The sequence below is a fragment of the Corvus kubaryi genome, unplaced genomic scaffold (genome assembly GCF_017639235.1).
Source record: "Corvus kubaryi isolate FWS band 111438036 unplaced genomic scaffold, C.kubaryi_AGA036_p1.0 37395, whole genome shotgun sequence".
NCBI lineage: Eukaryota > Metazoa > Chordata > Aves > Passeriformes > Corvidae > Corvus > Corvus kubaryi.
The window spans coordinates 6642797-6670064 of record NW_024581134.1 but is presented as its reverse complement, the minus strand read 5'-3'; the positions used below and the strand labels follow the sequence as shown (position 1 = coordinate 6670064).

Sequence of the window (27268 nt, the reverse complement as noted above, 5' to 3'; positions counted from 1 at the left end):
GAATGCCCACAGTGCTGTTCTGCCAAGGGATCCCCCTTTCCCCAGGCTTCAGGAATGCTCCAAACCCAGCTCTCAGGCTGCACCCTCCATTCCTGGCTGGTGATAAAATCCCCTCCCTACAAAGGCCACTATCAGTTCCAGGAGCACCTCCTGGCCCACAGAGCCCTGGGAACCACTGGAGTTTCTGGTGGAAGCTCTGGAAGCTCCAGGAGGAGCTCCAGGAGGAACCGCTCCCTTCGCACACTCACAGCTTCTTGTAGTCCTCTGTGGTCATCCTGTATCCGGAGGGGGAGCGGCTCTGTCCCTTCAGGAACGTGCTGAGGGGACACAAACCACACCTGGGAATGTGACCTTCCATCCCTCCCCTCCTCCTGCCCCAGGGGAGCTCCACAGGAAGGGGGAAAACAGGGTCACCCCAAATATCCCCACTGTGATTGCAGGGAATGCTGTCCAATTCAAGGGCAGCATTTGCCTCGTTTTTAGGATTTAGGGCTGGGATTTGGGGTCTGCTTTGCTTCCCCACGGCCACTGGGAGTCGTTGGAGCCAATATGGACACACCCTTCTGTGGGATGGAGCTGCTCCATCCCGGGATCAGCGAGGGGGAAGGGAGGAGACACCTTGGGGCATCATCCTTCTTCCCAGGGGGAAAATGGGGTTACAAAGGGTTTTGCTTGAGATGCTACAGAGCCCCTACAGAATCCCAGGAGGGTTTGGGTGGGAAGGGACCTTAAAGGTCACCCCATCCCACCCCCTGCCATGGGCAGGGACACCTTCCACTATCCCAGGGTGCTCCAACCTGTCCTGGAACACTCCCAGGGATGGGGCACAACTTCTCTGGGCCCCTGCTCAGATCAGAGCCACGCTTAGATCTGACTTGTTAGAACGAAATGTAAGTGCCTTGCACAAGACAGGTTGAAAAACCCCCACAAAAATCCCACTAAACCCATCAAAATTTAGCGTTCCAGCTTTGCAAGGTTTCCCTGGGATTTTCCCTCCCAAATTAACTCCAAGCCCATGGGTGCTTTCAGAGCCAGCTGTGGAGAGGAAAACACGGAGTTTGATGCCTGGTCTTTTCCTGTGTCTGTAAAATGGACAGCAACGCCTTCCAGCATTTTGTAAGGATTTAGGGGAGCTCTGGAAGCCCATGAGCACCAGCCAAAGCAAGAGGAGGGCTGGAAATGAGGGTTTGAAATCTCCTTTCATGAAGGGCGAGGAGGAGGAGCAGCAGGAGGAGGCACACACGTACTTTTTCTGTGCTTGATTGGGAGGTGAAGAATCCGTCACGGATGAGCTCTTATCGATGGTCCTGGTGAACACCCCCCTGGGGAGGGAAGGGGCATCTTAAATTTTGGGTTGGAAAACGTTTGGAGCAAAGTTCAAACCACCGGTGAAACAGCAGGACTGGCTCTTCACCCTGAGCATCGGGATGTTCCCAGCCAGTAGAACCTGAGAGGGAATCTTTTTCCTGCTCGTTGCTCCTGATCCAGTTCTCCTCCCCCTGCAGCCCAAATCTCTCCCACTCCACACCCACCTGATGAGGTATCCGGACTGGGGCTTGGAGGCAGAGGACCTGTGCCAAGAACAGACATCAGTAAGTTAAAAACCACGGGAAAAACAACAGCAGCAGCACCAGGACTGAAGGGGAATGTCCACGTGGATGTCAAATCAAAAATCCAGCTAAGCAGGCCTGGAGGGATCCCACAGCTGGATTGACCCTGGAGGGATGTTTTAAAATCAATAATCGACAGAGCAAGCTCTATGAAAGGTTTTTTATAGAAAAAGTGAATTTTAGAGTGAGCCAATTAAAATTAACCCTGCTGGCAGTGTTCTCTGGCTCCAGATTAACTCCCCAGGTTGGTGGCACGGAAGGGGGAAATCAGAGGTGATAGAGATCCCGATTATTTTATCACTGGAGAACAGCAGCTCCACTCCAACTCCTCTGAGGGAGTATTCCCAGGAAGGGAGCACAGCGTGGCTCCTCTGGAGAGCACTGTCTGACAAGCAGTGGGAAGAGCTGGCACAGGGAAAGGGAAGCAGGAAAGGACTCACAGGAGAGGGCAGAGCTCTCACACAGGGCCAGGCCCTTCCCAAGAGTTTGATATTTCAGGATATTCCTACAAACTCCTGAGTTCCTGGAGACCCCTCGTGCTCTGAGCCAAATTCAGCCCCAGCCAGGGCTCCCCCTGCCCCGAGCTTGGAGCACCGAGGGGTTGCAGCAGCACAGGAGCTGGTGCCCCATCCCAGCCTTGTGGGATCACGGGCTCATCATTCCCCTGGATTAAAGACACCCCTCCATCCCGCTGCACCCCTCAGGAGCCAATCCATGCTCCCCCCAAGGTGAGACATTGTTGTGAGCAGGGCTGAGGAGGGGACACACCGAGAGCTTGCACCGACCCCCGGAGCCAGCACAGCAGGGAAGGAGCAGGATGGGCCCCTGGAATTACCTGTCCTGCTGGGGAGCAGCGGGTTTGGGGGCCGGGGATCCCCCACCAGCCTGTCCAGACCTGAGGGAACAGGAAACACAAGGACCTGGTTAACTGAGGAACTTGCTGAACATGGCTGTGATGGGTTTGGAGAGAGAGGGAAGAGAAGATGGATTTGGGATTGGGTTTGTTTCCAAGGAAAGAGGAGCTGGAGCAGACTGTGTTCCCTGGCACAGGGCCCCGTGTGACATCCAGGAGCTGTTTGATCTCCTGCCTCTTCCACCCTGAACTCCCTCCCACCCAGGCCTGCCCTGAGTTTGTCACTCTGAAATGCTGAAGCACAATCTGGCTCCACAAAACTTTGGAGCTCTCCTGTACTTCCAACCTGTTGGTGCTGCTGAATTCCCAGCTCCAGGAGAAGACATTTGCCCAAGCCTCTTCCCACCCTACATTTATCAGAAACAAACAGGAGCAGCAGTTCCTTTGGCAGTGGCACCACGGGGACCCCAAAACCTGTCCCAGCACATCCTGTGCAGCTGGAGACCGGAGTGCCCAGAGAACCCAGAGCTCCAGGAGCGTTTGGACAATGCCCTCGGGCACAGGGTGGGATTGCCGGGGTGTCTGTGCAGGGCCAGCGGGTGGATCAGTGATCCGGGTTCCTTCCAGCTCAGGGAATTCTGATGTGGCCACACTTACTGGGGGCTGCTCTTCTCCTCGTCCGAGTCAGAGTTGTGGTGCTGGATCCAGCTCTTGTCCCCTCGCAGCGTGGTGCGAACCTTCATCTGCCGGATGATCCTGCGGCGATCCTCGTCCGTGGGCGGGATCAGCCCTCCTGGGAGAGCAGGGAGAGGGAGGGAAGGACGCACGGATCAGCGGGGCAGAAGGGATCTATCCCAGCACGGAGCTCTCTCCTCTCTGTCAGAGACCCCGACACTGGGTGGGACCTTCACCAGCTCTGATGGAGGATGGAGACGTGGCCATCCAGACCTCAGGATCAGCTTATCCCTCTGATAAGGGACCACAGAGGGTCAGGCAGTGTTTTCACACCTGAGTGAAACAGCTCCCTGATGGCCTGTCCCAGCAGGGACATTCCAGCACATCCAACTGGGCAGAGGAAACAGAGGAAAACCAGGAATTACCTTTGGTGACACCCAGGGACATCATGGTCTCAGCAGCACCTTCCCCTTCTGCGACTGCTCCAAGCCAAGAAGCCCTGGAAGAAATGGAAAAGGGGATAAACAAAATATGAGTTGTGGTATAAAACCTTGGCAGGTGTGTGGGGAGGAGAGCACAGCCACGGTGCCCAGAGGATGGGGAGACTCTGTCCTTGTACCACAGCTGGGATTGCTCCTCACCCGTGAACCTGCAGCATCAAGGACAGGGAAAATCAAATCCAGCCATGCCAGAGGTGATTTTCCAGCTCGGGGAGGAAAGTGGTGCAGGAGATCTTGCAAAAGTGCCCAGAGCTACTCAGGTGGGCCAGACCTTCTGGAGTCTACAGAACTCCGAGGTTCCTGGAACATCCTTGGGATTTGTGTCAGGTGTGATGAGAAGGAGCCAGGTTAATTCAGCACCTGGGTATGTTTGTCAGAAATGGTTCTGTTCTGTTTTCACTCCTAATTTTTTCATGGAAGCTGCGGGATGAGCTTTTGTTTTGGAGGAGAAAATCAGGCATTGAACCCCAGAATGGTTTGGGTTGGATGGGACCTTAAATCTCATCCAGTTCCAAACCCTTCCACGGCAGGGACACCTTCCAGCTTTTACCACCCCCAGTCTTCCCTTGCCAAAACCCTCTCCTGGATTCTGGAATGACTCTGCCAGCCAGTAATGAAAGGCCCAACCCTATTTGGGAGAACCTAAAATTAGGTTGTTCTTTCCTGCTGGTGGGCCTGTCCCTGCAGTATTCCCGGGAAGCCACACGCCCGGGAGGAATGCTGGGTGCTGATCTCACGGCATTGCTGCTTGGCAAAGCCTTCTCCCCTGCCTTGTCTCAGCCAGGGATCTGCCCACTGCTCATCCCCTCCTCTTCCCATCCGATCCCAAACAATTCCCCAAGGCTCCCCTCCCTCTGCAAGCATTCCCAAGCATTGCACCCATCCCTGTGCAATCCGAACACACAACAGCCAGCTGGTATTCCAATATTCCTTCTGATATTTGGAATCATCTGTGATTCATGGTCCAGCTCATGTCTGTGGTACAACAAACCCCTCATCCTGCGTGCTGGATAAATGCAACTGGTGCTCAGCTTCGGATACCAGCCTCTGGGATGGAGCACTGGGATCAGGCAGCAGGAGATCTGTAAAAATGGTTCATTCCCACTGACAAAGCATCCACCATGAGCCACCCAGCACAAGAAATAAACATCCTGTCTGCACAGGAGCAAAATCCTGTCAGAGCATATCCTGAGACTGCACCCTTCCAATGGAGCTGCTGCCTGAATCCAGGTAACTAACCCCAAATCCCTGTTCCCAAAGGCATGGAGCACCAGCCAGACAACACACACAGGCTGTTCCCACCTCTGGGAAGCCCTGGGGCTCATGGGCAGCTTTGCTGAGAGCCAGAGATGCCCTGGTTTGGGGTCAAGCCCGGCTGCAGCAGGAAGGGCACGGTGCTCCCACTGAGGACACTCCGGAGCTCCTCGTCCCTGAGGAAAGCCATTCCAAGCTATTTAATGAGGAAAGCGATTCCAGGCTATTTAATGAGGAAAAGGGAGCTGGAACCTTGTTTGGATGCCAATGTTCAGGTGCTCTGGGGCAGAGCCCAGCTCGGCTCTCCCTCCGCACGCTCGGGGCTCCGTGGGGTCCCTGCCCTGCCTCGGCCTTTCCGTGCCCTGGAGTTTTAAAGCAGCTCCAACACCACAAACTCCTCTCTTGTGCCCAGCAGGGAGCGATCCCTATGGATCACAGCCCGTGGGATGAACGAGGGAGCACCCAAGGCTACGGAGCTGCCGTGGCCCTGGAGGGGGTGAGCTGTCCCTGCCCTCTCATCCCATCCCCTGAGGAGAGCAGGCACAGCCACACCAACCCTTCCCTAATAAATTCTTCAAGTGCCTGAAATCAGCAGCCCAGTCCTTAATTGGGAAGGATCCTGCTTTCCATGGAAATCGCTTAAGAAGCTGTAATTACCCTGCAGGAGATGAAACATTTGCTGCTCCTTCAAAGCTGACGGGAGCTCCTCTTCCCTGCCAGCCACCCTCCTTTTTGATGGCTCAACTGGGACTTTTAAATGTTAATAACAAGCTTTCAGCCTGCTGCTTGTAGGGCACTCGGGGTAATGGCCCCTTTGTGCCTAATAGCACCTTGCTCTCTGTGTGTTTTGGGGATGAGCTGGATCCTACGTTGGACCCAGTTCTGAGGACTGAAGGAATGCCCAGGGAAAGGGAAGCGGAGCTGCTTTGATCCCATAAATCCAGCTTTCCTGGGAGCACCGCGGGAGCCTTCAGAGTCCTGAACTGTCCCCGCAGCCAGGCCAGCCACTGAGTCCAGCTTCCAGCACTCCTGCTCCCAGGGTTTTGCTTCCTGGCCCTGGGATGGGCAGTCCCAAGCTCCACAGCTCCACTCTCCCTTTTTCATGCTGATCCCTCGTCCTGCACAGCGATGCTCTGCACCTGCAAAGGCTCTCCCAGCGGGACCCTTTTGGGACAGGAACCCCCAGGTCCCACTGCTGCAGTCCCTTGGTGGCACTGGAGGACCTTGAAGGTCCCTTCCAACCTCGATGACTCCGTGATTCCTGGACAAGGAGTAAAACTCTGGGTGCCTCACCCAAAGGTCATCCACAGATACCAACTTGTGCCCTCACCAGGGTTATTTCCCTCAGCCCAAAGCCCATGTGGGATCTGAAGGGATCTGAAGTGATCCCGTCCTGCATGTGATGATCCAGGCCCTGCAGTGATCCCGTCCTGCCCATGGTGATCCAGGCCCCGTGGGGATCCTGTCCTGCCCACGGTGATCCAGGCCTCGCGGTGATCCCGTCCTGCCCACGGTGATCCCGTCCCCGTGGGGATCCCATTCTGCCGTGATCCAAGTCCCACCCAAGGTGATCCAGCAGCAGCTCCAGGCTCTGCTCCCGCTGGCTGAGCCCGTGCCAGAGCTCTCCATGGAGCTCTCCGTGCTCCCCCTGCCCCTGGCCACCAGCACAGAACTCGTTTCCCCCAGGAGCTGAGCACTAATGGAGGACTTGGCCGGTGACCCGAAGGCCCTCGGCTGCAAACAGGACCCAGGGCAGTCATGCGGAAAAATCTCCTGGTTTGAGGATAATTGATGCCTGTTCTGACCTTCACAAGCCTCAAATTAAAATGTATTTAAAGCTTGCAAGAGGTCTGAACCTCCTTCCTTGGAGCCTCCTAAAGCCTGCTGAGAGTTTTGGCCTCCAGCCCTCCCTCCAGACCAGGTCCCCGCTCCCGTGTGGAAGGTGGGGATTTGGTGTGACCCTCAGCAGCTCGAGCCCAGCTTCTGGAAACACACGGGAAGGAGAGCAGGGCGAAAGGCTTTTCCTTTTTCCTTTAGCACACATTTCCTGCCCCAGCAGCAGTTTCCCAGCTGCAGGATGGCTGATCCAGACCACAGCACTGCCTCCCGGCAGGGCACAGAGTCGAATTTCCCTGCACCAGCCAGAGCACACAATGCAAACCTTGTCCCTGCTCTGCTGCCACCTGACACCTGATCTGCTGAGAAGGGACAGCACCGAGCTGGAACGAACCCTGCCAGACCCACGCTAACCCCTGCCACCATCCCGCTCCAGGCAGCTCCTGCTGGAGCAGCACCTGGGCCCAGTGCTGTGACATTGTTAAGCCAGCATTCTTAAAACTGGATTTAGCTCACCTTTGAACTCTGACTTAAAACCCATCCCGTTCCTGGGAAGAGTGGGCACTCCTCTCCCGCTGCCTGCCCTTGGGGACACAAGGGGCAGTGGGAATTTCACCTCAGGTTCCACACTGGGGACTCACAGCCTGCACCTGAGGATCTCATCCCAGCTCCTGCACACAGGAGGCTCCGTGCTTGGAGGGGGAGGTTCTGAGGGAGCCTCTGGAAGTCCAGACCCATAGCCTGGATCCCTGGCACAGGGTGTCTCTGGATCCCTGGCACAGGGTGTCTCTGGATCCCTGGAAGTGTCCCAGGCCAGGCTGGACACTGGGGCTTGGAGCAGCCTGGGACAGTGGGAGGTGTCCCTGCCCATGGCAGGGGTGGCACTGGATGGGCTTCAAGGTCCTTCCCACCCAAACCATTCCGGGATTCCATGGTTTTAGACAGTGCTCAGCTGCTCTGAAGGACAGGGCAGGATTTTTATTCCTGCCTTTCCCATTTTCCAAGCAGTGACTACTGAACGCTGATGCTGTTCCATGCACACTTGGGGATATTTAAGAAGCACCAGGAGATTTCTAAAGTCAAGCTGTGAACAGTCAGGAATTCAATAACTGAAACAGTCCAGGCAAACCTTAAATCCACCCTTCTCGACTTGTCCAACACAGCAGCTCATGGCTGCCTGGTTCACGAGCCACAGAAGCCCTCACAATCCCAGAATCCCTGAGGCTGGAAAAACCCTCCAGGATTGAGTCCAAGCTGTGCCTGATGCCCACCTTGTCCCCAGCCCAGAGCTCTGAGTGCCACCTCCAGGCCTTCCTTGGACACCTCCAGGGATGGGCACTCCAAACCTCCCTGGGCAGCCCCTTCCAGGGCCTGCCACCCTTTCCATGGAGAAATTCCTGCTGCTGTCCATCCTGAAGCTCTGTCCTGAGCCTGTGTCCCATGACCCCATTTGTGGCTGCAGCAGAGCCTGAGGGCTGTGCAGGAGCTCTGAGGAGCCTCATTCCAGCACCACATTCCCTTGGGATCTCATCTCCATGACCTGAGGGCACTGAACATCTCTTTTTCCCTGAACAGGGGGCAAAGGGGTGAAATCCTGCAGCTGGAGTGGGAAAATCCTGCCCGAACCTCACAGGGGCAACACAGACACGTTCCAGCCGTGCTCCAGACAACGCCTGGAAAGCTGCAAATGCACAATTAGAATTTCCTTTCATTCACTCCCAACCACACATCCCACAAAAAAAAAATCAAATCCAGATAAAGCTGGCACAGCCTTGTGCCATTGAAGTCAGGGAAGTGTGGCATAAACTTCACGAGAGCAGCGCACAGACCTGCCCATCCCAAGGGATCATCCTGGGGCTCTGCCGTGCTGGGAGCTGCCAGCAGGACCACCCCCAGCACAAAAACTCACCCCTGCTACTGCCAAAATCTCGAAATGAATTTTCACCATGCTGGGCGTGCAGTTTCATTGCTCTAATTACATGGAATTAATTCCTAATTGCTCAGCTAATTTCTGGGTTTGAAAGGAAGGATGTGCAAGATGTTCACCACACCCACACACCGCTGACCTTGAGCCTTGATGTCCCAAAGATGAAAGGAAAAAGGAAGGAAAAATGGGGTTTGTGTCAAAGGTGGAGCTTTGTGTTTGTGTCACTGACCCACAGAGAGAGCAGGACAAAAGCTCACTGGAGCCTCATGACAACACAGAGACACCACAAGGTCTTGCCAAGAAAACACAACTTTTTTGTAAAAGAAAACTAAAATCAGCCACTTGTGGAAATTGGGACTTCCACTTAAGGCCTGATCATTTTTTGGGACGAAATGTACTGAATCGTTGGTTGGATGGATAAAACAAACCAGGTTTATAACAAAACAAATAAAATATCCTAAATAAAACGTCCTGATCCAGCTGAGGAGGGAGGACATCCCTGCTTGCCAACCTGCCCAGGTGAACCCAGCTCGTCCTCCTGCGAGGGGCCTGTCCTGGAGCAGAGGGTGGGACAGGGAAACGGGGATGACATTCCCTGGGCTCGGATGAAGCAAGGACAGGGAGGTGCTCGCTCCTCTGTGCCAGCTTTGCCACTCCTTCCCAGGGTGCTGATTTCACACTAATTCAGGGAGAAACAAAACAAGGCAGAGCAGGAGAGGGAGAAATCTCTGCCTGCACCCCCCGTGTCCCACAGAAGTCCTGGGAAGGAGGGGCTGGAGAGGCAAAAAGAGCTGGAGCTCCCCACAAACCTCTCCAGAGGTTGTCAAGGGTCACAGGCTTGAATTTTTCCTGGTCTCTGCCCACACCCAGACCTGTCCCAGGCAGGTCACTGCCGTGCCCCGTGGAAATCCAGAAGGGAAAGGATTTTAGGAGGACGTGGGGCAGCGGGCAGGGAGGGAATTTGGGATCAGACAGGTGCAGAGAAGCCCCAGAGCCAAACCTCTGCCTCACTCCCGTTCCTGTAGGAAACCCATCCCATCCCTGCAGCACCCACAGCACGCCAGATCCACCGCACTTGGATCCAAGGCACCCCCGCCAAGCTCCACTTCCCCGAGGAGGAGGAGGAGGAGGATTTAGGTGTCCCTCGGGGTGTCCCCCCTCAGGACAGCACAGCCCTCCTGTTCCTCGCCCTGGCGGGCAGGGGAGCGGGTGCAGCACCCCCAGCTCCGGTGCGGGGCTCGGCGCTGCCCGGCCCGGCCCTACCTGCGGCGGCTCCCGGGCGCGGCTCCCGATGCGCGGCTCTCCCGGCACGGCTGTGGCACAGCTGAGCCCTTACCTGCCGAGAGGGCTGGCTCCGGGAAGCCAAGCCTTGTTTTGAGGAGGAGACTTGGGTGTGTTTCGCCCTTCAGGGGAATCAAACAGGTTTCTCCATTCGGCGGCACGGGCTCCCCTCCCTGTAGGCTCTGCTCTGCATTCCTGGCATTCTCCAGCGGATGCCACGGTCCCCGGCCCTGTGGGCCACTGGCACAGCCCAGAGCAGCCCCCCAGCTCTCACCCCATGGAGTTTCTCCTCAGGGCAAGCACTGCCAGGGCTTGGCCGCCGGGAAGGGGCAGCAGGGCCCGCGCTGCTGCTCGGCTGCTCCGGAGGCTCGGAGCCGCTTTAGGGCCGTGGTACCCAGGGAGCATCAGGGAGCGGGGCTGTAATTAGCGCTCGACACTGATCGTCCGCTTCGAACTCATTAACGGGGCCCACAGATGCCATAATCACCCAGGAAATTGCCGGGCATTCCGCTCTTCCTCAGTTTATTTCCCTTTCTAATTGCGCCGGTCACCGCACAGCCCCCGAGGCCCGGCTGTGGTGACAGCCTGGCACAGCCAGACCCTGGGACACGCTTTTTGCCACTTCCTAAAGACTGGCAGCTGGGGATGTGTGCTTAGAGCTGTCCTGAGGAGCCAGGGCTTCAGCCTGGCACTGCCACGGGAGGGTGACAACCGGATAATCGTGGAATGGTTTGGCTTGGGAGGACCTTAAAGCCCACCCAGTGCCACCCTTGCCATGGGCAGGGACACCTCCCACTGTCCCAGGCTGCTCCCAGCCCCAATGTCCAGCCTGGCCTTGGGCACTGCCAGGGATCCAGGGGCAGCCCCAGCTGCTCTGGGCACCCTGTGCCAGGGCCTGCCCACCCTCCCAGGGAACAATTCCTGCCCAGTATCCCATCCAGCCCTGCCCTCTGGCACTGGGAAGCCATTCCCTGTGTCCTGTCCCTCCAGGCCTTGTCCCCAGTCCCTTTCCAGCTCTCCTGGAGCCCCTTTAGGCCCTGCCAGGGGCTCTGAGCTCTCCCTGGATCCTTCCCTTCTCCAGCTGAGCACCCCCAGCTCTCCCAGCCTGGCTCCAAAGGGGCTCCAGCCCTGCAGCAGCTCCGGGGCCTCCTCCAGCCCTGGAGGTGACAAAGCCCCAACCAAGCACCTGCCAGGACCCCCTCCCCTCCTCTGCACCCACTAGGATCCCCTTTCTCCTGCTCCATGATCGAGGCACAAGTAATGCTGACCCTACAGAAGCTGGAAAGAAAAGCTCCTGCTGTCTCCCCCCGGATCTGCTGGGCAAATATCCCATCCCATCCCACCCCCTCCCATCCCACCCCATCCCACCCCATCCCATCCCATCCCATCCCACCCCAGCCCATCCCCTCCCGAGCGGGATGTGCTCGAACAGGGCCGATAACCCAGCCCTGGCTCCCAGCAGCACAGTGGGGATGACATCAGGGATTTTCAGGCATTAACGCGTTACTCCAGCCCCAGATCTCCCTCTCGATCTCCTCAGGCTCAGCAGCAGCAGCCGGGCTCAGCTGAGCTTTGCTCCGAGGCTGCCGCTGATCCCGGCCGAGATAAGCCGGGATATTCAGAGCCGCGCCCTGAGCTCCCGGCGGCTCGGGGTGTCCAGCTCAGGGAAACCGGAGTTGTTTAAAGCAGGCTGTAAGAACGCAGCCCAGACCCTTCCTGAGAGAGCATCCTCTGCTCCAGGGCTCCAGCTGACGGTGCAGCTTTATTTTCAGTAAGCCCTGAGTCATGCCAGGCTTTGCTGAAGGTTTGTCCGGGTTCTTCCCCGAAACAGCAGTGACTAACAACCCGGCCTGGCCAGCCCTGCAGGTACAAGAGGTCCTCGAGCACGAGAGGGCCACCCAGGGACTCGGGGCTCTGTTTTTCCCCAGTGGGAACACACTGTTCCACGCTGAAGGTTCAAAAAAAAGGATCTGTTATGAACACCTTGATATCAAACACTGAGGGAAATGGATGAGGAGCTCCCGCAGCAACACGCCCGGGTCGGTGGTGGTTTAGGAGATGCATCCCCACAGCGTGGGCAGCAGGAAAAGGGGGGATTCTGCCCTTCTGATCAGGTGAGAGCCCACCTGCAGAGCTGCCCCAGCCCTGGGGCCCAGCACAGGGAGGGCCTGGAGAGAGGCCAGAGGAGGCTCCAGGATGAGCAGAGGGATGGAGCAGCTCTGCTGGGAGGAAAGGCTGCAAGAGCTGGGATTGTTCAGCCTGGAGAGGAGAAGCTTTGCGGTGACCTCCGTGTGGCCTTGCAGGGCCTGAAGGAGCTGACAGCTTCTACCAGAGACTCGGGGATAAAGACTCCGGATTTCTGTTCACAGTGGGAGTAAAATGCTGACCAGTTAAATACTGACAAACTCAGGGTGCTCCAGGAAAAGGCACCAGCCTCGGTCTCCCTGGCTGGAGCAGCCTCACCTGGAGCAGCACAGGTGCCCTGCACACCTTTGGGGCAAACACGAGTGTGCCAAAATCAACAAAAGAAATCTTTTCTATTCATCTGACCTGAGCAGAATCCAAGGGGGAATTTTTCCATTTTCCCACTGAATCTGTTAAAACCAAGTGGTTCTGGCTTGAACCCCCACCCTGCAGGCCTGGCCCCCTCCTGAGCCACGAGCCAAGGTTCAGGTAAAGCTGTGCCTGAGCCCAGCCCCGAGCAGGAGTGAGGTCCTGTCTGCCATCCCAACCCCACAGCTTCTCCAGGGTCACTCACACACTCCTGCAGCACGGGAGAGCAGGAAAAATGAGCCTTTTCCCCCTGCTCCAGGTAAAAACATTATTGTTATAAAATAAATTTCAGCCTGGAGTATCTGACTTTACCAGGAGATGGATTTTCATGGAATCCCCTCTCCAAGAAAAGCACACAGGCCCCTGTCTCGTGAAGCTGGCACTGACTGATCCTTGTTCTGCTGCTGTTCTGCCTCCCTTCCCTCCTCAGCGCTGCAGAGCAGAGCAGCTGGGATCAGTGAGACGTGGGAATGCCATCCCACGAGGATGCTGCAGCCACAGAAACTGCTCCCTGGCTGCAGGGGATGCCTGCCAGGGACGGGCTCACAGGACCTGGAGCACTGGGGTTAAAAAAATCATTTCAAAGAAGCAGCAGAAGTGCCCTGGGTAGCGCCTCGCTGCCACTTCCAGCACAGCTGGGTGCAAGGAACCTGCTCCACCCTGGAAATCCAAGCAGACAATTTTATGGGACGGGGATTTCACCAAATCATTCCTGTGGCGGCGGTGACTCCAGCAGAGACACCCTCAGCAGCCCCGCCTGTGTTTGAACAGCTCCTGCAACATCCTTTAACATTTTTTTAGTGTTTTCTAGCTGTGAGAAATCCACCAACCCCACTCCAGAGCACGGAGCTGCTCCGGAACATTTCCTGCTTTCCCGATACCACTTTCTCCAGCCCCTCCCTGGTGCTGAAGGGGGAGGGCAGGTGAGTAACCCGTCAGTCCGTGGGCTTTGCAGAGGTGCCACCAACCCCAAGCCCAGCTGAGTCCCAGCAGAGCTGCGGTGAGTAGCAGGGTGTAAAACCACTACACCCACCTGTTACGAGGGAATCAAACTGGTTTTTCATGAGGTGTCATTCCAGAGCTCTGCCAGAACGCCAGACCTCACCTTCCTAATAGCAGGTAGCAGCTCAGAATTGTCTATCCCAAACTATTCCCTGCTGGAATACAACGATCTCCCCGTGGCCACGGACACACCTGCACACTCCTGGAGCTCAGGAGTGCCAGCACTGACACGAAAGGTTTTGTCAGCAGAGGCCGTGGCCGAGTGCCAGCCGGGGCAGGGACACCGCGGTGCCACCAGGAACACCCCAAACGCGCTCTGGCGCAAGCAGGGAGATGCTGGTTTATCCTCAGCAGCTCTGCAGGCTCCCTGCAGGCTCTGAGGCAAACAAGCTGCTCTTCCCCCTGCCCTGACAGGGCCCAGGTTGCACCACTCTCCCCCCCGCCCCGTGGGCCTGGCACCGGCCCGGGGCTTGCACAAGCAGCAGCGAAACTCGGGAGAGAATTCTCCCGGGAAGCAGAGGCCGGCCCGTCCTGCCGTGGCTGGGAGGTGTGGGAATGTCCTGGTGCTCCCTGGCATCAGCACATTTGGGTAACAGCATGCACTGGGGTAGGAGCCACCCCTTCCTCAGCTTCCCAAAACGCTGGTTTGAGCCCCGCAGCGTGTCCTGGATCCCTGTGTCTGGAGACCCCACAGCAGGGTGCAGATGTTGCACTCCTCCCAAACCTCACTGACTCTCGGAATGGTTTGGGTTGGAAGGGACCTTAAAGCCCATCTTGTTCCACCCCATGGGCAGGGACACCTCCCCCTATCCCAGGTTGCTCCCAGCCCTGTCCAGCCTGGTCTGGGACACCTCCTGCACGCCCAGCTCGGGCTGGACTGCAGTGCCCTCTGTGCCTTTTCTCTCCCTGGATGTGCAGGGTCATTTCTGACCTGCTTTTATCCATTTTTCCTCTTACCTATTGCTGGTAATTACACATAAGCCACCCTTTTTCCTCTCTGGAGGTGTGTCTGGACCAGAGCTTTCCCCACACTCCAAGGGCAAGACTGAAAGGAATTCCTTGGACAATTCCCTTTGCAGTCTCTGTAAGAGGGGAAATGGGGGTTTGGTTACCTTAACTCCACCTAGAAAAGCACTTTTAATCCTCTCTCGCTTCCCTCCCTCTCCTTTCTCCAGGATAAGCAGCAGCAGATCTCTCTTCATCTCTCCCACTGCCAAAACCAGTCTCAGGTCAGCAAAATCAGGAGCTGCAGCAAGGAAAAGCCAGGAAAGCAGAGAGGGAGATAAGGAGTTTGATGAGAGTGCTCCAGGGAACTCTTTGAAGTCCTGGGGAGCTCCTGTGGAGTGTTACTGACAGGCTGCACCTGCATTTGATCCTGGATGTTTGGAAGGAAAGTTTGATAGTGGCAATTCTGCTTCACAGCCTCTGCTCGCTGAGACACACAGAATGCAGACTGGGGGCCACAAAAATCCCAGACTGGTTTGGGTGGAAGGGACCTTAAAGTCCATCCCATTCCACCCCTGCCATGGCAGGGACACCTCCCACTGTCCCAGGCTGCTCCCAGCCCCAGTGTCCAGCCTGGCCTTGGGCACTGCCAGGGATCCAGGGGCAGCCCCAGCTGCTCTGGGCACCCTGTGCCAGGGCCTCACACCTTCCCAGCCAGGAATTCCTTCCCAATATCCCATCTGACCCCGCCCTGTGTCCTGCCTCTCCATCCCTTGGGGATTGTCTCTCTCCAGGTTTCCTGCAGCTCCTTCAGGTCCTGCAAGGCCACACTGAGCTCACCCCAAAGCTTCTCCTCTCCAGGCTGAACAACCCCAGTTCCCTCAGCCTTTCCTCCCAGCAGAGCTGCTCCATCCCTCTGCTCATCCTGGAGCCTCCTCTGGCCTCTCTCCAGCAGCTCCAGGCCCTCCCTGTGCTGAAGAGGTGGCACAACAAAAATATCCAAGCAGGACACAACAGAAGGATCTTCTCAGCTGCCCCAAACCACCCAGGATGGGATTTCTGCTTATTAGAACTGGGAAACGAGTTGAGAGGAGGGGGCTGGAGCAGGGCTGGAAGAGGCCGTGGATCCAGCAAGGTCCCTGCTGTGCTGTGGCTGGGACGGAGGCACAGCAACACTCCCTGGTTCCCTGTGCTCGGGAGCCAGCAACGCTCAGAGCCACAGGAGAGCTGGCAGCTCCTGATCCCACCGGGAGAGCCGCCCCGGCCCGGGGGGACACAGCCCTTCCCTCAGTGCCAGCCCGGGAACTGGGGACTGTCCCCATCCCGGGGGGAACACAGCCCTTCCCTCAGTGCCAGCCCGGGAATTGGGGACTGTCCCCATCCCGGCTGTGCCACAGCCCTTCCCTCAGTGCCAGCCCGGGAATTGGGGACTGTCCCCATCCCGGGGGGGACACAGCCCTTCCCTCAGTGCCAGCCCGGGAATTGGGGACTGTCCCCATCCCGGCTGTGACACAGCCCTTCCCTCAGTGCCACCTGGGGAACTGGGGACTGTCCCCATCCCAGGTGTGACACAGCCCTTCCCTCAGTGCCAACCCGGGAATTGGGGACTGTCCCCATCCCAGCAAACCTCTGGATCCCTTCCCGTGTGAGGGAACCCCACTGCCCTGCTGTGATCCTGCTGACTGCAGCTTCCAGGACCTCCTGCTCCGGGAGCACCTTCACCCCTCACCCTGCCAGGCTCCAAGGACAGGGAGAGGAGTGACCCTGCCCTGGAACTGTGTCCGAGCACAGACACGGCCCTTTTGGGGTGGATCGGAGCTGCCAGGCGGGTCCAGCTGCGAAATGCCATCTAGAGGGCAAAAGGCATTCAGCGATTTACCTCCTGCTCGGCTTCGGGTAATCCTGAACCCTCCCACTTCCACCCGACCCTATTCCCTCCCAGCAGGCCGGGGGACTGACCAGTGCCAACCAGCATGGCCCGAGCAACTGGCCAGTACTCACTTCAAGATCAAGCAAGGCCGAGGTTGGTAAAAACAGCTGTCAACCAGCAGGTAAGAATTCCCAGGAAAAAAAGCCCAACGTAAAACTTCCCAGAAAACAGAAGTTAAAATAAAACCCATTTAATGGGACTCGAGCAGCACACTGAGCTCACAGGTGGATCCCTGGAAGTGTCCCAGGCCAGGTTGGACGGGGCTTGGAGCAGCTTGGGACAGCAGAAGGTGTCCATGGGGGTGGAATGGGATGAGCTTTAAGGTCCCTCCCAACCCAAACCATCCCGGGATTCCCTAATTCTGCGACTGAGGCACTTCCCATCCTTCTGAAATCTGGAACACCAGAAGTCCCAGGGAGCCAGGAATTTGCACGGGGGGGAAACTCCAGCTCGAACCTAAACTCCTCCTTTGAAGCCAAAGCAGAACTGCAGTGCTTAGAAAGATGAGAGGGCAAAGAACATTTAACAGACAAGCCACAGGAAACAGCTCGGGGACCATCGCTTTGTACCCATTTCCTTGTGGGAAAGAGGCTTTTTCACGGACTAAATGGTCAAAGAAATCCCCATGAGCAGCACGAACAGGGCAGGGAGGAGGAGCTCGGTGCTGTAGGATCCTCCAAGCACTGCAGACCTTGTGGGAAGGGAGCTGTGGTGAGACAGTGCTGGGGCTGCTGGCAGGCAGCTCCCAAAGATCTCTGCCCCCAACAGGGAATCACTAAAATCCTGTTTGTGCTGAGAGTGGGATCTGCCCTTTCAGAGATGGGACACAAGGCTGGGAAGCCATCTCTGTGGGATTTATTTGGGTTCTTTTGGGACAGAAATAAACCCTGCATGGACAAAGGAACACACTCCTCATGGGGTCCTTCTGCTGCCTCAGTGAGAAGCCGAATCACCCCCTAATCACAGAAGGAAAACCAAAGGAGCTGCAATGAGTTAAGAGAAGGTGGCAGAACTCCTTTTTGGCACGGGGCTCTCTTGTGGAGAGCAAAGCCAAAGCCCAGAGGGGAGCCAGCCATGGGAAGTGTTTGTTACCCAGCCCACAGCTCTGAGAAGGGGTGGCTGCTGTCACCAGAGCAACAAAACACGGGACAAGGGTGGGGAGAGGAGAGCAGGAATGCTGGTGTGCCTGCCTGGGATTGAAGAGGGCACAGCAGGGTGTTTATTCACAGCGCAGAGAGTTCAGCAGCTGTTTCCAAACAAAAGTCACATCCAAGAAACAAACTCTTAGCACAGCTCCCACACGAGGGAATGGCGAGACGGAGGAGGAGGAGAAATTTCAGGACAACTCCAAATTCCTGGGAATCGGTGCCATTTGCTCCACGTTGAGCTGTCAGTAGTGATGGGAATGGAGCAGGAGAAGCTCCAGGCAGGGCTGTCAGGCCCGGGCCCGGCGCAGGCCGGGGTAGCTCTGCACTGTCCTGGCGATGGCCTCGTCCAGGCTCACCACGGGGCTGTAGCCCATGGCCCTCTTGGCCCTCTCACAGCTGTAGTAGTGGAAGGTCCCAGCCAGGGCCACCCTCATGGGCGTGAAGGTGGCCTTGATGGTCACCAGGGGCCTGAGCAGGGCCAGCAGCAGGGACAGCAGCAGGGCCAGGTAATAGGCCAGCCAGTAGGGAATGTGGTACTTGGGAGGGTCGTAGTCCAGGCCGGTCAGGATCCGGGACATGAACGTCCAGAAGGGAATTGGTTCGTCATTGGTGATGTGAAAGGCCTGGAAGAGAGGGAGAGGAGAAGCCAGGAGTTAAAGCCATGGTGGATTTCCCAGGTCTGGCTCTGTGATGGCCCATCTCGTGCTCCTGCACAGGACATGACCCCACTGTCCTGACAAACTGCTTTGCACTGCCCACCTCTGTGTGAAGAGGAGGGAATCCCTGCTTTTCCAAGCAAACCAGCTACTTCCAGCACTTCAGAGGCCAGGATTCCTCAGAAGTGTCACCCAAACTGATGCCACAGCACAGACCCAACAGGTTAAAACACCCCAGAGCGCCCAGAGCGGGACCACAAAAAGCTGGAAAAGTTCCTCCTGTTCTGAAGTGCATCCTAGAGGCTCCTGTGTTCCCATGTGTGCCTCGTGGCTCCCCCAGTTCTGCCTGAATTGCCCCTCACAAGGAGTTTCACAGCAGGAAATTAAGGATATCCATCCAGCTCAGCCCAGGTGGCCACCACAGATGGAAAACCTGGAGCTCCCCTCCCCTGGAGGACGGATGCCTGGGACACTCAGGAACCAGCAGAGGCTGGGGATCCCTTCCCTGCCCTCCCCTCCCTCCTCACCTTGCCACACAGGGCAGAGCCTTTGTGCAGCTTCTCTGCAGCCAGGATGTGCCCATGGACCACGTTCTCCACGTAGGTGAAATCCACCAGGTTCTTCCCATCCCTGCACACAGAAAAGGAAGTTCAGCCCCAAGACAAGCCGGGCTGAAAACGCGCTCGTGGCAAAAGGGAGGACTTTCACCCAGGATAAACTCATCCCAAGTGTTCCCCTCCTTCTCCCACTGCCTGGTGCTGCCATTCCAGGCCATACCCTGGCAGAGGGTGGGACTACCCTCAGTTATTTTGGAGAAGGGAGGGTTGCTCTTGTCCCAGCTCCCAGCAAAGCTGCCATTCCTGCAGCAGCACCGTTTTTAAACCTCCCAAGCTGCCAAGAGTCTGGGAGCTGCAGACCCTGCAGGTCTGGGGATCAGCAGCGATCCACGGAAGCAGAACAGAGGCAGAGAGGTGACAAGCACAGAGAGTGTCACTTAAGGACAAACTTCCAACCAGGAATTGCTGGGCTCAAGGAATTCTGACTCCCCCAAGAAGCCACCTTCGGCCTCAGCTGGATCAGGTTTAACTCACTGTGTGAGATCTATTTCTACACAGGCCCAGAAAATTAATCTGCTTATCACTTTCCAGAGTCCAGCCAATCAGAGAATCATGGAATGGTTTGGGCTGGAAGGGAGCTTAGAGCTCATCTTGTTGCACCACTGGGATTTCAGAGCAAGGAAGAGTTTCAGTTGCTGGGCTCTGAAATTCCAGGGCTCCACTGGAAGCTCTAAGGCTCAATAAGAAGGCAAATGCCTCTGATCTCGTAATCAGAAATATTACAATACTTCTAGCATTTCATACTTCATAGGGATTTTAATTGCCAGAACCTCAAGTACCACAAGTGCGTATTAATTAAATTACCAGCAAGTTAATTATGATAAAATCTGAGCTTCCTCATATTAACAGCACAGCTCTTCAGACAGCTCAAGCCATGCCAGCCTTCCTCATGGATATTCCTTTGGCATTATGGACACTCACCATGGCAGGGAATGAGCCCCTAACACAGGATTTTTAAGGGAAAAAAGGGGATCAAAAGTGACAAATAAAAGAAACAACACAAGTGATTTCCTTTTGTTCCCTTCCAGAAGGGCTTTGTAGATCCAGCACTGATTCTGCCCCAGCTCTGCAATGCCTGGGCCTTGCTCACCCAATGATGAACTTCATTTTGCCACTCCGAGCTGCCTGGACGAGGATGGGAACCAGCTGAGGGTCTCTGGGACCGAATATTCCATGGGGACGGATTGCAGTGGTGAAGAAATTGTTGTCTGGGTCATTGGCACTGAGCACCTCCTGCAGGGAAAGAGGAGGACAAAGTCAGGAAGGAAAATGGAGCTCAGCAACACATCCCAAGACCATCCTTAAAGGGGCTGGGGGCTCCCCATCTCCTTGGGAAGGAGCCTGTGGAAGGATTATTATCCCCTCCTGTCTTTCCAGGTGATCCTTCCTTCCTTCCCGTCTCTTTGCCACTTCTCCTTGAGAAGAAAACCAGACAAAAAGCAGTTTTTATGGCTGAGCACTCAACGAATTGACAAAGGAAGGGAAGGCTTTGCCAGAGGAGCTTTCCAAGCTCCTTCACCCCGTGAACTCCTTGTGCACAGCTGGAGCAAAGGAGGACACTCAGGAATTCCATCTCTGTCCCTCCCAGCAGCCATTCCCAGCCCAGCCCCCCCGGATCTGCCTCAGGAGGGGGTGATCCCATCTCCCTGGCAGCTCCAGCAGCACATTCAGCAACTCTGGAGGAGATTTCATTCTCCTGGGAGCTCCTAAACAACATGTTCTGCTCATTTCCAACAGCTGCTGGAATTTCTGTGGAGGAGGCACAGACAAAAGCCCTCGGAATCCTTTCAGTTTCCCCCAAAACAAAGCCATAATCACCAGCATTCGGGCTACCCTTGATTGCTGCTCCTCAGCTTCCCCTTTACCAGTTCCTGCAAAGTGCTGGTGAAGGAACAGATGTTTTCACAATTAAAATTAATTAAGCTCTTTTGGAGGAAAATCCTTCAAGGCTCTCACACCGTCAGCAGCAGCGTGGAAGGGACTCTCAATCCTGCTGGCACAAAAAGCGCGGATTCTTCCCACAACTGAAATGCAAGCCATGGGAGAAGGATCCCAAAAAGCTCTGCTCCTTTGATTGAAGGCACTGTTATCCCACATTTAACCCACAGATGCTGCAGCAGTAAGAACAGGAGCCAGAGCAGGTGCTGCTGCTGTGCAAGTGTCCAAAGCTGTGAGCTCTCAGATGTCTGGAGATCTTTTTGAACATTAATATTTTCAGGAATGGCCTGCGCCCCTCTCAGCTCAGGCCACGCTCCCACCTCATCTCCTTGTTCACATTCCCAACTCTAAACTCAGGCTGCACATCAAGGAAAGAAGCAGAGAAGACAAAAAACTCCCCCCAGCTGCTCTTAAACCAAAGCTGTGGCAGGTAAGGACTGGGATTATCCCACAGCTCTTCCATGGCAGTGACACCTCTGGCAGCCCTGGAACCACCTCTGTGGTGTCACACTGGATTGCATTCAGCCTCTCTGGCAATTCGTGCCACAGCTCGATTTTATTCTCTTTTTATTAAGTGACTACATCAAAAAGTAACAATTTAACCAGTGCCAAATACCTTCTCCTGCAGGATCTTGGTTTCTGTGTAGTAATCAATAGGTTTCTGTGCATAGGGGAGATCTTCTGAGCCATTTTTTATGTCTGTGCCCTCAAAAACGACACTGGCACTGCTGGTTAACACCAATTTCTGCAGGAGACAGGGGAGAAAACCGGTGGTTAAAGCCTAAAATACAAGGGTCGTTATTTACAAAGGGTGAGTAAAGATAATAATGATAATCATGGTAATAATGATATTTAAGCAACTGATCTTACAGAAAATAAGCTGAGTCTAGAAGAAGATGAACAGAAACTGCAGGTAAGAGAATTCCCCTTTTAAATTCATTCTGTCCCACCATTTAGTGCTACCTGAAGGAGATTAAAACATTCCAGCAAACACCCAAGGCAGTCAATCCAGGGGCACCTTCTCCAGGAAATCCAGAGGCCTGGAGCACCCAACACCCAGTGTTTTTAACAAAGATTTGCTCATCTTGACAGTAACAGGTCACAGTAGGTTAAACCAAAAAAACAAACCTTGGATGTTTTTGTGGGATGATTTAAATGAAATGGATCAAATAAATAAATGTAAAATAAATGAGATAAATGAAAATTGATGGGATATCCAGATAACCTAAGGAGAAAATGTAACCTTCAATTCCAGGCTGCTGGACAGCAGCCTGGCTTCCTCAGGCTCTTTCTTTTGTGGGCAGTTCACTTCCTAAACGCAACGACACCAAGATTATGGCACAAGGGTGTTCCTCCTCATTGCACAGCAAGGAACATTCCCACTGCTGGAACAGCCATCTCCAGGGCTATCCCCTTGGGAAAGCAGGAAAAAGCCACTTGTGAGGTGCTCCTCTTGCAGGGTGACTCCCAGGTGGGGGGACATTTTCATGGCTTTTTAATGGACATCCCAGTGTGGCTTCCTGTGGCAAAGAGGGATTGAGTTCACGCTAAGCAGGAGACCCACAGAGTCCCTCCTGCACTGGTTTTGATGGAATAAAGTGGGAATTCATTATCTCAGAGCCCTTTGTCCCCTCTCAAACGAGGCTGGCACCAGCCTGCGATGGTGACAAAGTCCAGCAGCCTCTCCCAGCCTCCCTGGGCCCTTCCAGCCTCGCCTCACCTGCACTCCAGCTTCTCTGCAGGCCTCAATGACTGCCTTGGTTCCCGTGAAGTTCACCCTGTAGAAGAGCTCCCTGTTGTCACTGGCAGGGGCTGGCGATGCACAGTGGAACACCACGGCCACGCCGCGCAGGGCTGGCAGCAGAGCCTGCAGGAAACAGCGGGGACACGGCACTGGGGCACAGGGAAAATCCCTGCGGGAGCCCCGAGTGCCGAGAGGATTCCTCTGCCTGCTTTTAGGGGTTCTGAACCCCCCGGACAGCCCTGCTTTAGCTTCAAACCTTGGAAAAAATCACCGACGGTCAGAGAAGAACTAGGAAATGCAGTGGTGGGAATGAGGTGACAGACGACGATGGGAGATTGGCACAGGGTGAAAAATTCAGAGGTTTTGGGCTTCTCTTTGTAGTAAATAGATAAGAGTAAAAAATACCAAAATGGAGGATTGTTGTTGTTCTCTAAACCTTCTTCTCCTTCTTCTACTACTCCATATTCTGCAGTAAAAGTAGTTTGGATTGATTAGATAGAAAATTCCACAGTTCCTGCCCCCCGTGTTACTGAAGAATTGGTAGGAAAGTGAAAATAATGTACGTTTTTAGTAACTATTGGTTAAAATATCTTTAAAAGGCCGTGTAAATCTTGATAATTAGACTCACTCCTACTTCTCCTCCTTCCATGCTGTACCTGGGTCACGCTAGTGGCTCTGTTCCTCTGATAAGACTTAATAAACAACTATCTGGAAGCATTGAAACTAAAGTGAAGTCTCAGTTTATCTTTGAAACTCCTTGCAAGGACTTTCAGTAAATTCTCTCCCACCAGAGGGACTTGATTTACAGCATGGTAAAGTGTCAATCACCAGGAGGGAAAGAAACCAGCTCTTCTCTTCATGGGAACAGCTGCATTTCAAGTCATGGTCCCTCTGTAAAGGTGGGCAGCAGGAGTGGGGTTGGCACCCAGGATCTCCACAATGTCCTGGCCCCACTGCACGCCACATCCTCTCTTCCTTCCAGAGAGATGCTGGGAGCTTCCCCCGAGCTAGAGGCTGTCCAGGCTGAGCTCCCTGCAATTCCCAGGTGCAGGCACGAGGCTCAGGACTACCTGGAGTTGGGGCTCTGAGGAAGCAGCAGGCTCCAAGCTCCCCATGGCACGGGCTGAGTGCAGGGGACTGCCCCAAAGTCATCTCCCACATGGCTCACGCAGGCCTTGGCCAGGGCTCCCCCTCCTCCTGCCCTGGCTGTTGGGAATATGGGCTGTGCCTTTCTCATGGAGCTGAGGAGAGCTGGGAGAGCCCCTGCAATTAGCACAGGGGCTGTAATTACCCTGTGAATCTCAGCTAACAGCAATGCACAGCATTAGCACGAACCAGTGCCGTTCTTTTCAGCTTCCAGCAGAAGCCAGACATCTGAGACCAGACCTGCTCCCTTCAGAGGCTTCCAAGGAAAAGTGCTGGGGATACACCACAGGGAAGGGTTGGGGGGACACATCTGCATCCCCTCTGACAACCTGGGCAGGGCCTCCGGGGGTTCCAGTGCTTCAGGCAAGGCTCAGTGCTCGCACAAACACCTTCCCCAGCCTCTCAGCAAAGCTCCTCCTAACGCCCCCCAGGATCCCCCTGTCCTCCGTGCCCCCAGGCCTCACTGCTGGCTCATGGAGAGGTTGTTGTCCACCAGGACCCCAGCAGGTCATCCCCAGCCTGTCCTGGTGCCCAGGGTTGTTCCTCCCCAGGTGCAAGACCTGCCTGTGCCCTTCCCTCACCTCCTTGTCACACAGGTCTCCCAGGAAGAAGGTCACCTGGTCACTCTCAAACCTCTTGTGGATGTCGAAGACGTTGACGCTGTAGCCCTTGGCCAGCAGCTGCTCCACCATGTGCTGCCCCAGGAACCCCGAGCCCCCGATCACGGTGCAGCTCCTGCCAGCTCCAGCCTGCAGGGACAGGGGACAGCTCCTCAACAGGCAGGGACACACCAGCAAGCTGACCTGAGCCTCCCTGGATCTCAACGAGCTGGAATTCTGCTCAACTACTCAGCAGCTGCACTGGAGGAGTTTGAATTGGGCCATCAAAGCTCGGTGCTGTCACAGGGAGTTCTGAGTGCAGACACTCTGGTTGGATTTTGGAAGGGGAAATCCTCATCCTCACAACCAAGAGGCTCAGGGAGGAGGGAAGGGAAAGAGGATTGGCCCCCACAAACTCTGCCTGGATGGTGAAGCAAACAGAATTTGAAGGGAGCTGGCAAGAAAGATGGAGAGAGGCTGTTTACGACAGCATGCAGGGACAGGACACAGGGAATAGCTTGCACTGCCCAAGGGCAGGGTTAGGTGGCATACTGGGATGGAATTCCCCCCTGGGAGGGTGGGCAGGCCCTGGCACAGGGTGCCCAGAGAGGCTGTGGCTGCCCCTGGATCCCTGGCAGTGCCCAGGGCCGGGCTGGAGCAGCCTGGGACAGTGGGAGGTGTTCCTGCCATGGCAGGGGTGGCACTGGATGAGCTTTAAGGTCCCTCCCAGCCCAGACCACTCTGGGATGATTCTGGGATGCGTTTCAGCCTCCTGGCACTGCTAATGCAGAGTATTAAAACCATCACCACTCTCAGAACCTGTGACACTCAGAGCCAAGAAAGCAACCAGGTAAAGGCAGGAACTAATTCTCAGTCATTAGTTCTTCCTTCCTTCTTCTTTAAGCTCTGTAAATCAATGACTGGAGTCACTAATTAACAGACTTCAGCCTGGCCACTCATCTGACTGGACTGAGACCAAAGGCCTCACTGCCAGCACAGAACAGCCAGGCCCTGAGTGTGAGGGAGCTTTTCCACAAAGAATGCTCTGTGCTGGCTGGGAACAGTTTCACTCCTGGTTGTAACACAGCCCCCACCCCTGCAGGGATCCCTGAGGGAGCCTGCACCCCCCGAGCCACACAAAGACAGCCATTGTCCACAAGCTTTGCAGGGCACATCCTTAAGCAAAGGTTCTGCTGCCAAGTTATCCACAGGAGAAATCCGAGCAGTTCCCTGAGCTACATCAAAGCACAACCTGTTATTTAGGATGGGCCATGCAAAGGGGAGTCTGATTGGGGTCTGGAGCACAAATCCTGCAAGGAGCAGCTGGGAAGGGGCTCAGGCTGGAGCAAAGGAGGCTCAGGGGGGACCTTGTGGCTCTGCACAAGTCCCTGACAGGAGGGGGCAGCCGGGGGGGTCGGGCTCTGCTCGCAGGGAACAGGGACAGGAGGAGAGGGAACGGCCTCAGGCTGGGCCAGGGGAGGGGCAGGGGGATATTGGGAACATTTCTTCACTGGAAGAGTGGCCAAGCCCTGGCAGGGGCTGCCCAGGGAGCTCTGGAGGCCCCATCCCTGGAAGTGTTCCGAAGACGAGCGCACGTGGCCCTCTGGGATGCGGTGTGGTGAAGATGGAGAGCCCGAGGGGGGACAGCTGCTGAGGGGACAGAAACTGTTCCAGCCTCTCCTCAAAAGGCAGCCGCTCCCTTCCACTGCCCCTTTCCCTCGTCTTCCCCTGTACCCTTTCCCACCGGGTCCCTTCCACCCCAAAGGTGGAATTCCCCAGCATTCCCTGATCCCAGGAACTCTCCAGGAACCAGGAGCACCCAAACTGCTCCGAGATGTGCCTGAAGTGAAGTTTTACGGCAGCAGAATGCTGCCCTCTGCCTCTGAACCTCAGAGCACTGCCGAGGCTTCAGAGGAATCACAGGACCCCTGGTTTGGGTTGGGAGGGACCTTAAAGCTCATTTTATTCCACCCCCTCCAGCCCAGGTTGCTCCAAGCCCCGTCCAACCTGGCCTTGGGCACTCGCAGGGATGGAGCAGCCACAATTATATATAACTTTATAATAAACTCCCCACGATTCGATATTGCACAGGATAATATTTATAGCAAGCCAAGCTACACATGCCCACATCGATTTTAAAGTAACCTATCCAAATTATACCTTGGGAAAATCAGCTTTTCTCCCCAGAATGTTCATTAATGCGGGGTCAACCTCGTGTCTTCCCTAGTGATGTGCAGAATGTTTATGAATTTGTTTCTGCAAGACAAATCTTCCCAGAGCACCATGTCAGGCCCCAACTCACCGCTCTGAGGCGCGTGGCCATGGCTCGGGTGAGGCACTATCCGCCAGAGTCCTTGAAAAAAGGGAGAAAATTGTTTTATTCCCAATGAAATAACACATTTCCAGTTAGAGAAATCAAGGTTTGAAGCCAGTATGCTAAAGAAGGATGAGGAGAGGGAGTGAATTCTCCCTGTTCTTCCAAACCAAATCAGCAAGTGCAGGTGTTGGCCTGGCTCTCTTTACTGTTCTGAAAGCCCTTTGAAATTCCAAGGAAAAAGCCAAGAAGAGGCGGGATTGGTGCCTGTCCACCTGGAACACGGAGCTGGTTTCAAAGCAGGGGCACAGGGCGATCCCCCCTCCAGCTGTTCCCTCTTCCACCCCCCTATCCCTTAACACCTCATCCCTCTCCCAAACGCAGTTTACGAACTACTGCATCTCCAGCTCCCCCCCAGCTCTTTCCGCCCCATCCCAGAGCCCCCTCACAGTCCCCAGGACCCTCCCCACAGCCCCAGGACCTCCTCCACTGCTTCCAGCTCCTTCCCAGTGCCTTTCCACATTCCCCCAGGATCTTGTCCACGGACCCTAGGCCTTCTCCCACAGCCCAGAGACCGCTCCCCGCTGCTCCCAGCACCTTTGCACAGCTGCCAGGACCCTCCCGGGCCCCTCTCGCCGCCGCCGCCGCCGCCCTCAGTGAGCCCCGCCCTCTCTCCGGCCACGCCCCCTGCCCGCTCTCCACCAATCAGCGCCGCGCCTCCCGCCAGACCCCGCCCACTC

At 55.6% G+C, this 27268-nt stretch overlaps 2 protein-coding genes across 15 annotated transcripts in view; both read right to left on the bottom strand.

Annotated features, from left to right (window-relative positions):
• The window catches only part of ZNF185 (zinc finger protein 185 with LIM domain), a 29539-nt gene extending 19318 nt beyond the window's left edge, over nucleotides 1–10221 (bottom strand). For 8 of the 10 annotated variants that reach the window (XM_042040008.1, XM_042040016.1, XM_042040009.1 and 5 more), the window contains exons 1-7: nucleotides 3780–3811; nucleotides 3564–3637; nucleotides 3121–3256; nucleotides 2446–2505; nucleotides 1533–1571; nucleotides 1248–1322; nucleotides 249–317 (exon numbers count right to left, since the gene is read on the bottom strand). In XM_042040008.1, the coding sequence (XP_041895942.1) occupies nucleotides 249–317; nucleotides 1248–1322; nucleotides 1533–1571; nucleotides 2446–2505; nucleotides 3121–3256; nucleotides 3564–3637; nucleotides 3780–3796 (470 nt within the window). In that variant the 5' untranslated portion in view covers nucleotides 3797–3811. Of the gene's footprint in view, nucleotides 1–248; nucleotides 318–1247; nucleotides 1323–1532; nucleotides 1572–2445; nucleotides 2506–3120; nucleotides 3257–3563; nucleotides 3638–3779; nucleotides 3812–9918 lie in introns of those variants that run through there. The other 2 variants (XM_042040015.1, XM_042040014.1) reach the window with 2 other exon arrangements.
• A 6319-nt stretch (nucleotides 10222–16540) lies between these two features.
• Nucleotides 16541–27208, bottom strand: NSDHL (NAD(P) dependent steroid dehydrogenase-like). Of its 5 annotated transcripts, none has more exons than XM_042040053.1 (9): nucleotides 27126–27208; nucleotides 26517–26567; nucleotides 26375–26437; nucleotides 24197–24364; nucleotides 22446–22592; nucleotides 21342–21470; nucleotides 19878–20020; nucleotides 18698–18800; nucleotides 16541–18137 (listed from the first exon to the last, which is right to left on the bottom strand). In XM_042040053.1, the coding sequence occupies exons 2-9, from the start codon at nucleotides 26535–26537 to the stop codon at nucleotides 17802–17804; spliced, it is 1110 nt and encodes a 369-aa protein (XP_041895987.1). In that variant the 5' UTR covers nucleotides 26538–26567; nucleotides 27126–27208; the 3' UTR covers nucleotides 16541–17801. The 5 variants fall into 5 exon arrangements, with proteins under 5 accessions (XP_041895987.1, XP_041895988.1, XP_041895989.1 ...); XM_042040054.1 differs by having other exon boundaries at nucleotides 27076–27135; XM_042040055.1 differs by lacking the exon at nucleotides 26375–26437 and having other exon boundaries at nucleotides 27126–27201.
• Nucleotides 27209–27268: the final 60 nt, after the last annotated feature.

Coding starts and splice junctions, on each gene's coding strand:
- NSDHL (XM_042040053.1), bottom strand. CDS start 26,537: ATGGCCACGCGCCTCAGAGCG. Junction 24,365..26,374: donor GAAAAGCTGATTTTCCCAAG/GTATAATTTGGA, acceptor CTGTCCCTGCAG/GCTGGAGCTGGCAGGAGCTG. Junction 18,138..18,697: donor GCTCTGCCCTGTGTGGCAAG/GTGAGGAGGGAG, acceptor CCTCTCTTCCAG/GCCTTTCACATCACCAATGA.